At 43.7% G+C, this 14,415-nt stretch overlaps 1 protein-coding gene across 2 annotated transcripts in view; it reads left to right on the top strand.

Moving 5' to 3' along the window:
• The window catches only part of LOC106605070 (zinc finger protein 236), a 94,973-nt gene that overhangs the window by 51,025 nt on the left and 29,533 nt on the right, over positions 1–14,415 (top strand). For both annotated transcript variants that reach the window (XM_014200335.2, XM_014200337.2), the window contains exons 16-20: positions 1,903–2,042; positions 3,006–3,115; positions 9,396–9,547; positions 11,277–11,453; positions 12,915–13,203. In XM_014200335.2, coding sequence (XP_014055810.1) covers positions 1,903–2,042; positions 3,006–3,115; positions 9,396–9,547; positions 11,277–11,453; positions 12,915–13,203 — 868 coding nt within the window. The remainder of the gene's footprint in view (positions 1–1,902; positions 2,043–3,005; positions 3,116–9,395; positions 9,548–11,276; positions 11,454–12,914; positions 13,204–14,415) is intronic.

Below are 14,415 nucleotides of genomic sequence, written 5' to 3'. Positions count from 1 at the left end.
TTGGAAAGTGTTCAGACCCCTTGACCTTTTCCACATTTTGTTACGCCTTATTCTAAAATTGATTAAATAGTTTTTTTCCCTCATCAATCTACACACATACCCCGTAATGACAAAGCAAAAACGGGTTTTTAGAAATTTTTGCAAATGTATTAACAATAAAAACTGATATCACATTTACATAATATTCAGACCCTTCCCATTCTTCTCTGCAGATCCTCTCAAGCTCTGTCAGGTTGGATGGGGAGTGTCCCTGCACAGCTATTTTCAGGTCTTTCCAGAGATGTTCGATCGGGTTCAAGTCTGGGCTCTGGCTGGGCCACTCAAGGACATTCAGAGACTTGTCCCGAAGCCACTCCTGCATTGTTTGCTGTGTGCTTAGGGTCGTTGTCCTGTTGGAAGGTGAACCTTCATCCCAGTCTGTTTCTATCAAGGATCTCTCTGTATTTTGCTCCGTTCATTTTTCCCTCGATCCTGACTAGTCTCTCACTCCCTGCCTCTGAAAAACATCCTCACAGCATGATGCTGCCACCACCATGCTTCACTGTAGGGATGGTGCCAGGTTTCTTCCAGACGTGATGCTTGGCATTCAGGCAAGTAATTCAATCATGGTTGCATCAGACCAGAGAATCTTGTTTCTCATGGTCTGAGAGTCCTTTAGGTGCCTTTTGGCAAACTCCAAGCAGGCTGTCATGTAACTTTTACTGAGGAGTGGCTTCAGTTTGGCCAATCTACCATAAAGCTGCAAAGATGATTGTCCTTCTGGATGTTTTTCCCATTTCCACAGAGGAACTCTGGAGCTTTGTCAGATTGACCATCGGGTTCTTGGTCACCTCCCTGACCAAGGCCCTTCTGTTCCCCGGGCGCCGAAGACGTGGATGTCAAACAAGGCAGCCTCCCGCACCTTGTCGATTCAGAGGAGTTGGGTTAAATGCAGAAGACACATTTCAGTTGAAGGCATTCAGTTGTACAACTGACTAGGTTTTCCCCTTCCTCCTCCGATTGCTCAGTTTGGCCTTGGCGGCCAGCTCTAATTTTATTGTATTTTTTATTTAATCTTTATTTAACTGCACAAGTCAGTTAAGAACAAATTCTTATTTACAATGACGGCCTACCCCGGCCGAACCCTCCCCTAACCTGGACGACGCTGGGCCAATTCTGCGCCGCCCTTTGGGACTCCTGATCATGGCCAGTTATGATACAGCCCTGGATCGAACCCGGGTCTGTAGTGATGCCTCTAGCACTGCGATGCAGTGTCTTAGACCGCTGCGCCACTAGGTCCCCAAAAGAAGAGTCTTGGTGGTTCTAAACTTCTTCCATTTAAGAATGATGGAGGACACTGTGTTCTTGGGGACTTTTAATACTGCAGAATTCTTTTGGTACCCTTCCTCAGATCTGTGTCTCAAAAAATGTATGTCTCTGAGCTCTACGGACAATTCCTTCGACCTCATGACTTGGTTTTTGCTCAGACATACACTGTCAACTGTGGGACCTTTATATAGACAGGTCCAATCAATTGAATTTACCACAGGTGGACTCCAATCAAGTTGTAGAAACATCTCAAGGATGATCAATGGAAACAGGACACGCTCAATTTTGAGTCTCATAGCAAAGGGTCTGAATGCTTATGTAAATTAGCAAACATGTTAAAAAAATAAATGATTTTGCTTTGTCATTGTGGGAGTATTATGTGTAGATTGAGAATTTTTTTAATTAAATAAAATTAAAAAAGTTAATACATTGGAATAAGGCGTAGCAAAATGTGGAAAAATTCAAGTAGTCTGAATACTTTCCGAATGCACTGTACATCCTCCTTTAGAGTTGCTAGGGTTCCTTAAGTTCTCATACAGGGTTAACCCATTGTATGCTGTAGTGCTGACTGTACCCCTTTGTGTCCTCCTGCAGGTTTTACCATCACCGCAGAGGGCTATCCCCAGGCCCAGTTCTCCACGGTGCAGCAGCTACAGGACTCCAGCACGCTGGAGTCTCAGGCCCTGTCCTCCAGCTACCACCCCCAGAACCTGCTCCATGTGCCCAGCCAAGAGGTGGTGAATCCAGCACCGTCAGCCTCTACCTCCACACCTTCCACAGGGGGCTTCCATCATAGCGTGGCATTGGCTCTATGTAGAGTAGGGTTGCAAAATTTCCCCAAGTTCTCAGTAAACCCTCCCATAGGGATTTTTGAAAAACCCAGGGACTTTGGAAATTTAAATTATATGTGTCAAACTGGGAAGTGGAAGCTTGCTTACAAACTTTTCCCAACGATGCAGAGTTTTTAAAAATTATAATAATAAATAAAATATGAACTAACACAAAATAAATAAAATACACAAGAATGGAGCTCTATACAGGAAGTACCAGTACCAGATCAATGTGGATCTATATACAGGGAGTACCAGTACCAGATCAATGTGGAGCTATATACAGGGAGTACCAGTACCAGATCAATGTGGAGCTATAGACAGGGAGTAGCAGTACCAGGTCAATGTGCAGAGGTACGAGGTACTTGAGGTAGATATGTACATGAAGGCAGGGTAAAGTGACTATGCATCCAGATAGATAATAATGCGTGTAAAATAAAGAACAGTAGCAGCAGAAAATTGTGTGTCTAAAAGTCTGTGTTACGTGTGTGCGTATGTGGTGTTTGAGTGAGGGGAGGGACAATGTAGTGTGTGTGTGTGTGTGTGTGTGTGTGTATATATAAAGTCTAGTGAGTGTGCGTAGGGTCAGTGCAAGATAAAGTCAGTGCAGATAGTTTGGGTAACATTAATGAACTATTTAGCATTCTGGCTATTAGCAGTCATATGGCTTGGGGGTAGAAGCCGTCTCAGAACCTGTTTGCCACCCTAATTTAGCGGGTGTTCTGTCAAGCCAAAAACGACAAAATTAAATGTAGCCTGAAGTAGTCAGTTCAAATAGACTGTATAGCATATTGTCAAGTAGTTCTTTTGTATTCGGTGATTTAATCACAATGTAGTTAATTAATGGTTGCGTATATTTCTGTTTAGACAAGTGGCCTGCTCCAGGAGACTAGCCAAGGAGACCTCCAGCTGTCTGACCAGACGCAAGACTACCAGGACCCAGAAGACAGCGAGGACAACAGCAAGAGGGCTTACAGGTGTGTGTGTGTGTGTGTTTGTCCAATGGCTGTGTCTGCGGTGTGTGTGTGTCTGTGTGGCTCAGTTGGTAGTGCATGGCGCTTGCAATGGTTGTGGGTTCGATTCCCCCCGGGGACCAGTACAAAAAGAACAAGTTTGAAAAATGTATGTACTCACTGCTGTAAGTCGTTTTGGATAAGAGCCTCTGCTAAATTACTAAAATGGAAATGTCTGTAAGTGACAGCGAGCCTATAATTTACGGCAAGTAATGGATGCATTTACTTTCTGTCATTGTTCCCGGCTCGTCAACAGATAACACTGTTATGCACCTTTATCAAAAGTTGTGCTCTAGGGCTGTAACAGCATTAGCAGTCGACACAGAGGAATGCAAAACTAAGTTAACACTATCAGAATCGCTCCTCCGTTGCTGTTATTGACCCCTGATAAAGTGACCATTTTGAGTGCGAGACATGTCAAATCAAATGTTTAGTCACATGCGCTGAAAACAACAGGTGTAGACCTTAGAGTGAAATGCTTACTTACAGGCCCTAACCAACAATGCAGTTAAAGAAATAAAATTAGAAATAAAAGTAACTAGTAATTAAAGAGCAGCAGTAAAAACAATAGCGAGACTATATACAGGAGGGTACCGGTACAGAGTCAATGTGAGGGGGCACCGGTTAGTTGAGGTAATATATACATGTAGGTAGAGTTATTAAAGTGACTATGCATAGATGATAATAACAGAGAGTAGCAGTGGTGTAAAGGGGGGGGGCAATGCAAATAGTCTGGGTAGCCAATTGATTAGATGTTCAAGAGTCGAATGGCTTGTGGGTAGAAGCTGTTTAGAAGCCTCATGGACCTAGACTTGGCGCTCCGGTACCGCTTGACTAGTGTGGCTGGAGTCTTTGACAATTTTTGGGCCTTCCTCTGACACCGCCTGGTATAGAGGTCCTGGATGGCAGGAAGCTTGGCCCCAGTGATGTACTGGGCCTTACGCACTACCCTCTGTGTAGTGCCTTGCGGTCGGAGGCAGAGCAGTTGCCATAGCTGGCAGTGATGCAACCAGTCAGGATGCTCTTGATGGTGCTGCTGTATAACCTTTTGAGGATCTGAGGACCCATTCCTGAGGGGGAATAGGCTTTGTCGTGCCCTCTTCACAACTGTCTTGGTGTGCTTGGACCATGTTAGTTTGTTGGTGATGTGGACACAAAGGAACTTGAAGCTCTCAACCTGCTCCACTACAGCCCCGTCGATGAGAATGGGGGCTTGCTTGGTCCTCTTTTTCCTGTAGTCCACAATCATCTCCTTTGTCTTGATCACGTTGAGAGAGAGATTGTTCTCCTGGCACCACACGGCCAGGTCTCTGACCTCCTCCATATAGGCTGTCTCGACGTTGTCGGTGATCAGGCCTACTACTGTGTCATCGGCAAACGTAAGGATAGTGTTGGAGTCGTACCTGGCCGTGCAGTCATGAGTGAACAGGGAGTACAGGAGGGGACTGAGCACGCACCCCTGAGGGGCCCCTGTGTTGAGGATCAGCGTGGCGGATGTGTTGTTACCTACCCTTACCACCTGGGGGTGGCCCGTCACGAACGAAGTCCAGGATCCAGTTGCAGAAGGAGGTGTTTAGTCCCAGGGTCCTTAGCTTATTGATGAGCTTTGAAGGCACTATGGTGTTGAACGCTGAGCTGTAGTCAATGAACTGCATTCTCACATAGGTGTTCCTTTTGTCCAGGTGGGAAAGGGCAGTGTGGAGTGCAATAGAGATTGCATCATCTGTGAATCTGTTAGGGCGGTATGCAAATTGGAGTGGGTCTAGGGTTTCTGGGATAATGGTGTTGTGAGCCATGACCAGCCTTTCAAGCACTTCATGGCTACAGACGTGAAGGCTACGGGGTGGTAGTCATTTAGGCACGTTACCTTAGTGTTCTTGGGCACAGGGACTATGGTGGTCTGCTTAAAACATGTTGGTATTACAGACTCGGACAGGGAGAGGTTTAAAGTGTCAGTGAAGTCACTTGCCAGTTGGTCAGCGCATGCTCGCAGTACACGTCCTGGTAATCCGTCTGGCCCTGTGGCCTTGTGAATGTTGACCTGTTTAAAGGTCTTACTCACATCGGCTGTGGAGAGCATGATCACAGTCTTCCGGAACAGCTGGTGCTCTCATGCATGTTTTTAGTATTATTTGCCTCGACGCGAGCATAGACGTAGTTTAGCTCGTCTGGTAGGCTCGTGTCACTGGGCAGCTCTCGGCTGTGCTTCCATTTGTAGTCTGTAATTGTTTGCATGCCCTGCCACATGCGACGAGCGTCAGAGCCGGTGTAGTACGATTCGATCTTAGTCCTGTATTGACTCTGCCTGTTTGATGGTTCGTCAGAGGGCATAGCGGGATTTCTTATATGCTTCCGGGTTAGAGTCCCGCTCCTTGAAAGCAGCAGCTCTAGCATTTAGCTCAGTGCAGATGTTGCCTGTAATCCATGGCTTCTGGTTGGGGTATGTACGTACGGTCAATGTGGGGATGACGTCAACGGTGCACTTATTGATGAAGCCAATAACTGGTGTAGTGTACTCCTCAATGCCATCGGTGGAATCCTGGAACATATTCCAGTCTGTGCTAGCAAAACAGTCCTGTAGCTTAGCATCTGCTTCATCCGACCACTTTTTTTATTGATCGAGTCACTGGTGCTTTCTGCTTTAATTTTAGCTTGTAAGCAGGAATCAGGAGGATAGAATTATGGTCAGATTTGCCAAATGGAGGGCGAGGTAGGGCTTTGTATGCGTCTCTGTGTGGTTAAAGGTGATCCAGAGTGTTTTTCCCTCTGGTTGCACATTTAACATGCTGATAGAAATTTGGCAAGATGGATTTAAGTTTCCCTGCATTGAAGTCCCCGGCTACTCGGAGCGCCGCCTCTGGGTGAGCTTGTTTGCTCTTGTTTGCATATGTTTGCTTACAGCTCATTCAGTGCGGTCTTAGTGCCAACACCGGTCTGTGGTGGTATGTAGACAGCTACGAAAAATACAGATGAAAACTCTCTAGGTAAATAGTGTGGTCTACAGCTTATCATAAGATACTCTACTTCAGGCGAGCAATAGCTCAAGACTTCCTTAGATATCGTGCACCAGCTGTTATTTACAAAAATACATAGTCCGCCGCCCCTTGTCTTACCAGACACCTCTGTTGTGTACTGACGATACAGCGGACAACCAGCGAGCTCTATGTTGATAATGTCGTCGTTCAGCCACGACTTCTTGAATCATAAGATATTACAGTTTTGAATGTCCCGTTGGTAGTTTAGTCTTCCGCGTAGGTCATTTTATTTTCCAAAGATTGCACGTTTCCTAGCAGAATGGAAGGAAGTGGGGTTTTATTCGATTGCCTACGAATTCTCAGAAGGCAGGCCGCCCTCTGGACCCTTTTTCTCTGCATTCTCTTCACGCAAATGACAAGGGTCTGGGCCTGTTCCGGGGGAAGGTGGTATGTCGTTCACATTGGGCTCGTCGGACTCGTAAAAACGCAAAGAAACGAACAAAAAAACACAATTTGGTTAGGAATGTGTCAAACGTCAGCCTTGTTCTCCAGTGCCATCTTGTGTGTATATGACACAATGTTTATTTAGAATTTGCTCAACTTAATAACTGTCCCAAATGGCACCCTATCCCCTATCTAGTGCACTACTTTTGACAATGGCCCATATGTTGCCATTTGGGAATCAGACAATGAGTTAACTCTGCTAGCTTCCTATCTGTGACGGTGACTGTGGCAGCTTGTGTTGCTCCAAGCTTTTTGTTTTGTGACTGACTTGTGCGTCAGATGTCTGGCGAGGTGACGGTGGCAGCTTGTGTTGCTTTTTGTTTTGTGACTGACTTGTGCGTCAGATGTCTGGCGAGGTGACGGTGGCAGCTTGTGTGTCAGATGTAGCGGAGGACACTAGCCACTGATGTTGTTGCGTTGTGGAAACAGAGTGGGACAGGAAGGGGACTGAGTAATGCGTCATGCTTTTATTCAGTTTTCCCTCAGTTGTTCACCATGGCACTCAGAACGGATGCAAAAATAAGACTTACAAAATCCCTACCACGTCAGCGCACAATGCATTGTTAATGCATGTCTAGGATGAAACGACTAGCGGTATAGACAAAACAAGAGAAAGGAGGACGTAGATAGATAAGGGGAATGTGTATTTGAGATTGTAAACTACTGAACTTTCTCCTTCACATACGACACAGATGTAATCAAGACCAAGGTTTTAACAGTGAGAAAAGAGTATAGTGTGTGGTATAGTGTGACTTCAGTTTGGGTGTAATGCTCTGTATGGAGTCCTGTATATGTATCAAAATTAGAATCCACATTCTGTTTAGATAAGTACACACATACACCTCATATATATATGGGGAGATTATCTCTCTCTGTCTCATTCTAAAGGCTGTGCAGACAGTGGTTGCTCCACTAAAGGTTTTGTGATTTATGCTGCGGGATTTAGAGGTAATTTGTGGTTTAGTACAGTACCCTGCGTCACCACTTCATTGCTCCAGACCAGCGCAAGTGGGGAGTTAGAGCACTGATTATGCTTTTGAGTCCTACTGTGTCTCTAACTGACAAGGAATGGGCAACATAAACCTAAATGGAAACTGATAATTGTGGACGACTTCAGTATTACTAAAACTGTTGTTACGCTAAGGTTTTTATTGTTTTATTTTGTTAGGATTATTTTGCTCTTACTGTAGTACTGTAGGCCACTCCCGACCGGTCATGTTAGACCGTTGCGCCACTCAGGCGCTGTATAAGACAGTATTATTAGCTGTGTTGCTACAGATGCTGGTTCAATACCCGTGCCGCCCTCTACTGGGAGACCCATGAGATGATTGTGGGTTTTTGGTTTCTCTCCCTCTAAAAACAGAAATAAATAATAAACTGGCTTTATTTACAAATTAGTAACAATGTCTCACCCCATGTTCAAGATCGCCTTTTTCTCGCTCATTTTACGTTATTTGAAAACAAAATCATCTCCAAAATATTGTTATTTTTTTAAACAATTTGATTATTATTATTAATTTAGAAGCAATAGCCTACAACTATTTTAGCACCGTTTCGCGCTGCTCTGAGACGGGGACTGGACTTGATAAATCAAGGAGATTTTTATTTTCACTGAATCTCTGTTTGGGTATTGGTTAGACTAGAATTCGAAAATTAGGGTGAAGAAATGTTATGCTCTTAGTGTAACCTTTATTTAACTAGGCAAGTCGGTTAAGAACAAATTCTTATTTACAAGGACAGCCTACTCCTTCCTCCTCGTCGGGGAATTGAACGCCGGTCTCCCGCGTGCCCGCATGGCACGGGGATTCTTTAGCTAAATAGCCCAGTAATGTACTCCCGACAGTCACGTTGTACATCGTGATGTTTTCCGTTCCATTCTAACGGAAACCCAGAGGGTTTTTCGTTTTTCTTGGAATAGAAACAACATAATATTAATCAAATTAAATAAGCAAGTACCAATCAAAAGTTTAGACACACCTTCTCATTCTATGGTTTTTCTTTATTTTGACTATTTTCTACGTTGTAGAATAATAGTGAAGACATTTATGAAACAACTATGAAATAACACATGGAATCAGTTATAAACAAATTCTTATTTACAAGGACAGCCTACTCCTTCCTCCCCATCGGGGAATTGAACCCCGGTCTCCCGCGTGCCTGCATTCTCTAGTACAGCCACTATTGAAGGCTATCAAATGCTTCTCAAAGATGCTCTCTGGTAGTCAAACGAGCGCTAACTAGAATCAATGATACCATTGGTTCACACTTAAATAACGTGCCATAGAATTTTGCTGCACCATGCATGCTGCGCCGCAGTACGCTGCAATTTTTAAAGCTTCAACCCACAACTCACACCTTCCAAACAGAAAGCACAAACAGATGCCATAGGGCTGAGTTAGTGATCTTTCCAAAGAAAGGTTTGGTTTTCAATTATTCCACTCTTCACAAAAAGTCTGATGTACTTTTACAAACCCCAACTTGCTTTGTGAATTGGTGGTGGAATTTTGAAATTATTCCTGTTGTCAGTATTGTTAACTGATGATTTGTGACTTTATAGGAGCTTTATTGATACACATCTCATTGACAAAAACAGACAGTCTCTATATAATGGTCGTGTTCATTAGGACACGCAATGGAAAGGGTTTTGCAACAGACCAAATAAGTGTTTCCTTTTGGTGGTCAGTTAATCCCTCGCTGTTTTAATCTGTTTTTTTTCTTCAGTTTTATTCCTAATGAACACGACCTGTGTGTTTGATTCTCCCCAGGTGCACCATGTGTAATAAACCTTTTAAGAAGTCCAGCCATCTGAAGCAACACGTGCGCTCCCACACCGGAGAGAAACCCTACTGCTGCAACATTTGTGGCCGATGCTTCGTCTCAGCAGGGGTCCTCAAGTCCCACCTCAACACACACACAGGTAAGAACAGTGTACCTCAGCACTGCCTGCATACAGTGGCAAGAAAAAGTATGTTAAGCCTTTGGAATTACCTGGACTTCTGCATAGATTGGTCATAAAATTTGATCTGATCTTCATCTAAGTCACAACAATAGACAAACACAGTCTGCTTAAACTAATAACGCACGTTTTTTTTATAGGGCAGGGCAGCACTAACAAAAATCTCCAATCTCGTCTCAATGATTGTACTCCAGGTTAGGTAACTCCTGACTCCAATAAACTTTTGGAGAAGTCATTAGCCTAGGGATTCACATACTTTTACCAACCTACACTGAGGTCTTTGCTGATTTCTTTAGTTTTCCCATGATGTCAAGCAAAGAGGCACTGAGTTTGAATGTAGGCCTTGAAATGTATCCACAGGTTCACCTCCAATTGACTCAAATGATGTCAATTAGCCTATCAGAAGCTTCAGAATCCATGACATCATTTTCTGGAATTTTCCAAGCTGTTTAAAGGCACAGTCAACTTAGTGTAAACTTCTGACCCACTGGAATTGTGATACAGGGAATTATAAGTGAAATAATCTATCTGTATACAATTGTTGGAAAAATGACTTGTGTCATGCACAAAGTAGATGTCCTAACCGACTTGCCAAAACTATAGTTTGTTAACAAGAAATTTGTGGAGTGTTTGAAAAACGAGTTTTAATGACTCCAACCTAAGTGTATGTAAACATTCGACTTCAACTGTTCTACTTAAGTAGTTTTTTGGGGGGGAATCTGTACTTTTTTCCACAATTTTGATCTTTCTCATCGCTGCAACTCCCCAATGGGCTCGGGATGCAAAGGTCGAGTCATGCGTCCTCCGAAACATGACCCACCAAACTGCGCTTCTTAACACCCGGAATCGCTTAACCGCTTAACCCGGAATCCAGCCGCACCAATGTGTCGGAGGAAACAACGTTCAACTGACGACCGAGGTCAGCCTGCAGGTGCCAGGCCCGCCACAAGGAATCACTAAAGCGCAATGAGCCAAATAAAGCCCCCCCGGCCAAACCCTCCCCTAACCCGGACAGCGCTGGGCCAATTGTGTGCTGCCCTATTGGACTCTCGATCACAGCTGATTGTGATACAGGCCGAGATAGAACCTGGGTCTGTAGTGATGCCTCTAGCACGGCGATGCAGTGTCTTAGACCGCTGCGCCACTCGGGTGACTAAAAGATTTTAACACTTTTACTTCATTACATTCCTAAAGAAAATAATGTAGCCTTTACTCCATATATTTTCCCTGACACCCAAAAGTACTCGTTACATTTTGTATGCTTAGCAACACAGGAAAATGGTCCAATTCACTTACTTGTCAAGAGAACATCCCTGGTATCCCTACTGCCTCTAATCTGGCAGACTCACTAAACACACATGCTTTGTTTGTAAAATTAGCCCCTGGCTATCCTTAAATAAATGAAAAAACAAGAAATCGTGCCGTTTGTTTGCTTAATATAAGGAATACTTTTGATACTTAAGTATATATTTTGCAATTACATTGACTTTTGATACTTAAGTATATTTAAAACCAAATACTTTTAGATTTTTACTCAACTAGTATTTTACTATGAAGGTATCTTCACTTTTACTCAAGTATGACAATTGGGTACTTTTTCCACCTCTGGGGAAACCCAAACCTTATTGGTCAACACACTGATGAAACATATGGTTATTTATATTTCCATCTCCTTTGCTCCCGCTCCTAGGAGTGAAGGCCTATAAGTGTAACATGTGTGACACTTCCTTCACCACCAACGGCAGTCTGAACCGTCACATGGTCGTCCACCTGAAGCCCTACAAGTGTCACATGTGTGAGGACAGCTTCCGCAACAACGTGCTGTATAGGAAGCACTTGAAGAAGGACCACGCCGAAGTGGACAGAGGTACAGACATAGGCTGCGTCCGAATAATATCTCCTTTCTCCTAAAGTATGCATTCGTTCACTACTTCCCACAAATCTAAAAGCATTGGATTGATGGAGGTATGGGCTAGTAGGAGTTTCTATGATATTTCTTATACCAGTCATGTCCTTCCAAATCAGTGAAGGGAAGTGAACAAGTGCACACTTAGGGAGGAAGGAGAGGAATTTGGGACATAGACATAAAGATATACACTAGACAAGCATTTCGCTACACCCACAATAACATCTGCTAAATATGTGTATGTGACCGATACATTTTTTATTTAGAGTGGCTAGTGTCATAGATCTGTTTTAGCTCTAGATTTGGCTGATAATGGCAGCCATATCGGTCAGTGTTCCATTTAATTATATAAGTACAGAGATGTAGTATATACCAAAGTATGTGAACACCCCTTCAAATTAGTGGATTTGGCTATTTCAGCCTCACCCGTTGTTGACAGGTGTATAAAATTGAGCACAAAGTCATGCAATCTCCATAGACAAACATTATCATTAGAGTGGCCTTACTGAAGAGTTCAGTGACTTTCAACGTGGCACTGTCATAGGATGCCACCTTTCCAACAAGTCAGTTTGTCAAATTTCTGCCCTGCTAGAGCTGCCCCGGTGAACTGGAAGGGCTGTTATTGTGAAGTGGAAACGTCTAGGAGCAACAACGGCTCAGCCGTGAAGTGTTAGGCCACATCTGCTCACAGAACGGGACCGCTGAAGCGCGTAGCGCGTAAAAATAGTCTGTCCTCGGTTGCAACACTCACTACCGAGTTCCAAACGGCCTCTGAAAGCAACATCATGACAATGACTGTTTGTCGGGTGCTTCATGAAATGGATTTCCATGGCCGAGCAGCCGCGCACAAGCCTAAGATCACCATGCACAATGCCATGCGTAGGCTGGAGTGGTGTAAAGCTCACTGCCATTGGAGCAGTGGAAATGTGTTCTCTGGAGTGATGAATCATGCTTCACCATCAGGCAGAAAAGTGAGGATAAAATGAGATTCAGCTTTCGTGAAGTTTTTTGTGGATTTTGACACCAAGGCAATATACACCATTTTCATTTTGGACCTCCAGACCTCTGCAAAGAAAGAATTTGGCCTCCTGGGAAAAATGAGTTTGACACCCCTGGAAAAAGGCAATCAGCCATGATTACATAAAAGTTAAAGCAGACCTGGATCACATACGGTTTCCAAATATTTGAAATACTTGATTTTAGCTTGGTCTGCTTCCATATAGAGTGTGCACTTTTAGTAATATTCTATTTGATTCTATTCTGCCTGACAAGCTTACATTGACAGGCAGCAATTATTTGAAATGCATCTGAAATGGACCCAGGTCTGAGTTCGAGTTGTGGGCGTGATGTTGTGGGCGTGATGTTGAGTGACACTTAAGAAGCATGTGAATCCTTTCCTCCTATGTGTCTCTCCCCTCGCAGGGCTGGAGGATGAGGACGGCGAGGAGGAAGAGGAGGGCGAGCAGACCGTGATGAAAAGGAACCGGGCCAACATCATAACCTTCACGGAGGAGCAGGCGGAGGAGCTGGCCAAGAATGACCCTGGTGACGAGGCGTCAGTGTCAGAGAAGGTGCTGGCCCAGTCGGCGGCGGAGCGCGACCGCATCAGCGAGATCAAGGACAAGGCGGTGGAGCTGGAGACGGAGCCCAAGTTCGCCAACTGCTGTAACTTCTGCCCCAAGAGCTTCAAGAAGCCCAGTGACCTCGTCAGGTGAGCTGAGTGTCGGAGAACTGTCTCCCTCTGTCCTGTACACTCTTATATGCTCTTTCTCACTCTCTCTTCATCTACTTTCTGTCTCTCTTTCTCTGTCCTATTCAGGGCCTGAAACTAAGGTTTTGTTCCGCCAGCCATTCTGTGGCAGGTAGATTTAAAAATTGACCAGCCACTCATTTTAACTAGCCAAAATGTTTTTTCTCCATAACTACACCAAAACCTTCCCCCAAAAAACAGAGGAGCATGCTTCCAAAATAAGAAATGTATTACTAGTAAGAAGTGATGTGGTATATTGCCCAATGCTAATTCATTTTTTGTGACCTTAGTCTTTTAATCAAAAATATCACAGATGAGACAAAAAAATTCAGCTGCCCCTTTAAAGGAAAGATTCACCCATTTTGAGCGATGTTCTATCGATTCCCTGGGTCATTTCATGTTTACATGTGTCTGAGCTATCGCTGTTCAAGCAGGCAGAAATTCGGCTGGTATGAAGCATCTCACTACACTGGAAGTTAATAGGAATTTGACTTTTAGATCACAAAAACGTCTGTCAAACATGTCAGATTTTAAATACTGGCCGAGAGGGTTGTATTCGAATGAGCCATTGATCATATTTTTGCAAAATTCCTACCTGGAGAAATGTGTAATTTAAGAGAGGGTCTAGCACATTTCTCCTGTTTGTCTGCCTCTTCAGTCCAGGATGCATTGCATGGTGCTGTTGTGAATGTCAGACTGCAGGTTGAACATGGTGAGATTGTAGACTTCTAAATTGATAGTGCAGTTTGTTTAGGCAATTTTACAGCTAATTAGCTACTTCACATGGTGAACAGATTTCCATTTTTCCACATCAATTTTCATATGTTGGTACCAACCTTTTTATAATGATAAAATAAAACATTTGTTCACAAAAATATTGTTCTCACATAATATTGTTATTTAACACTATAAATTATAGGAATTAGTGGTTTTGGGTGGATTTTTCATTTAAGGGAGGGGGTTACCATGGCAACCAGGGCAGTCATGTCATTCTTTAAAAGTAATTTCCTCACCATCTTAAATAAGTATGCCTCAAAAAATGTAGAACTAAAACTGACCATCCTACCAATCCGCGATGTCATTTACAAAATAGCCTCCAATACCCTACTCAATAAACTGGATGTAGTCTATCACAGTGCCATCTGTTTTGTCACCAAAGCCCCATATACTACC

This window comes from Salmo salar, chromosome ssa05, assembly GCF_905237065.1.
Source record: "Salmo salar chromosome ssa05, Ssal_v3.1, whole genome shotgun sequence".
Classification (NCBI taxonomy): Eukaryota; Metazoa; Chordata; class Actinopteri; order Salmoniformes; family Salmonidae; genus Salmo; species Salmo salar.
This window is presented reverse-complemented; position numbering and strand designations above follow the sequence as displayed.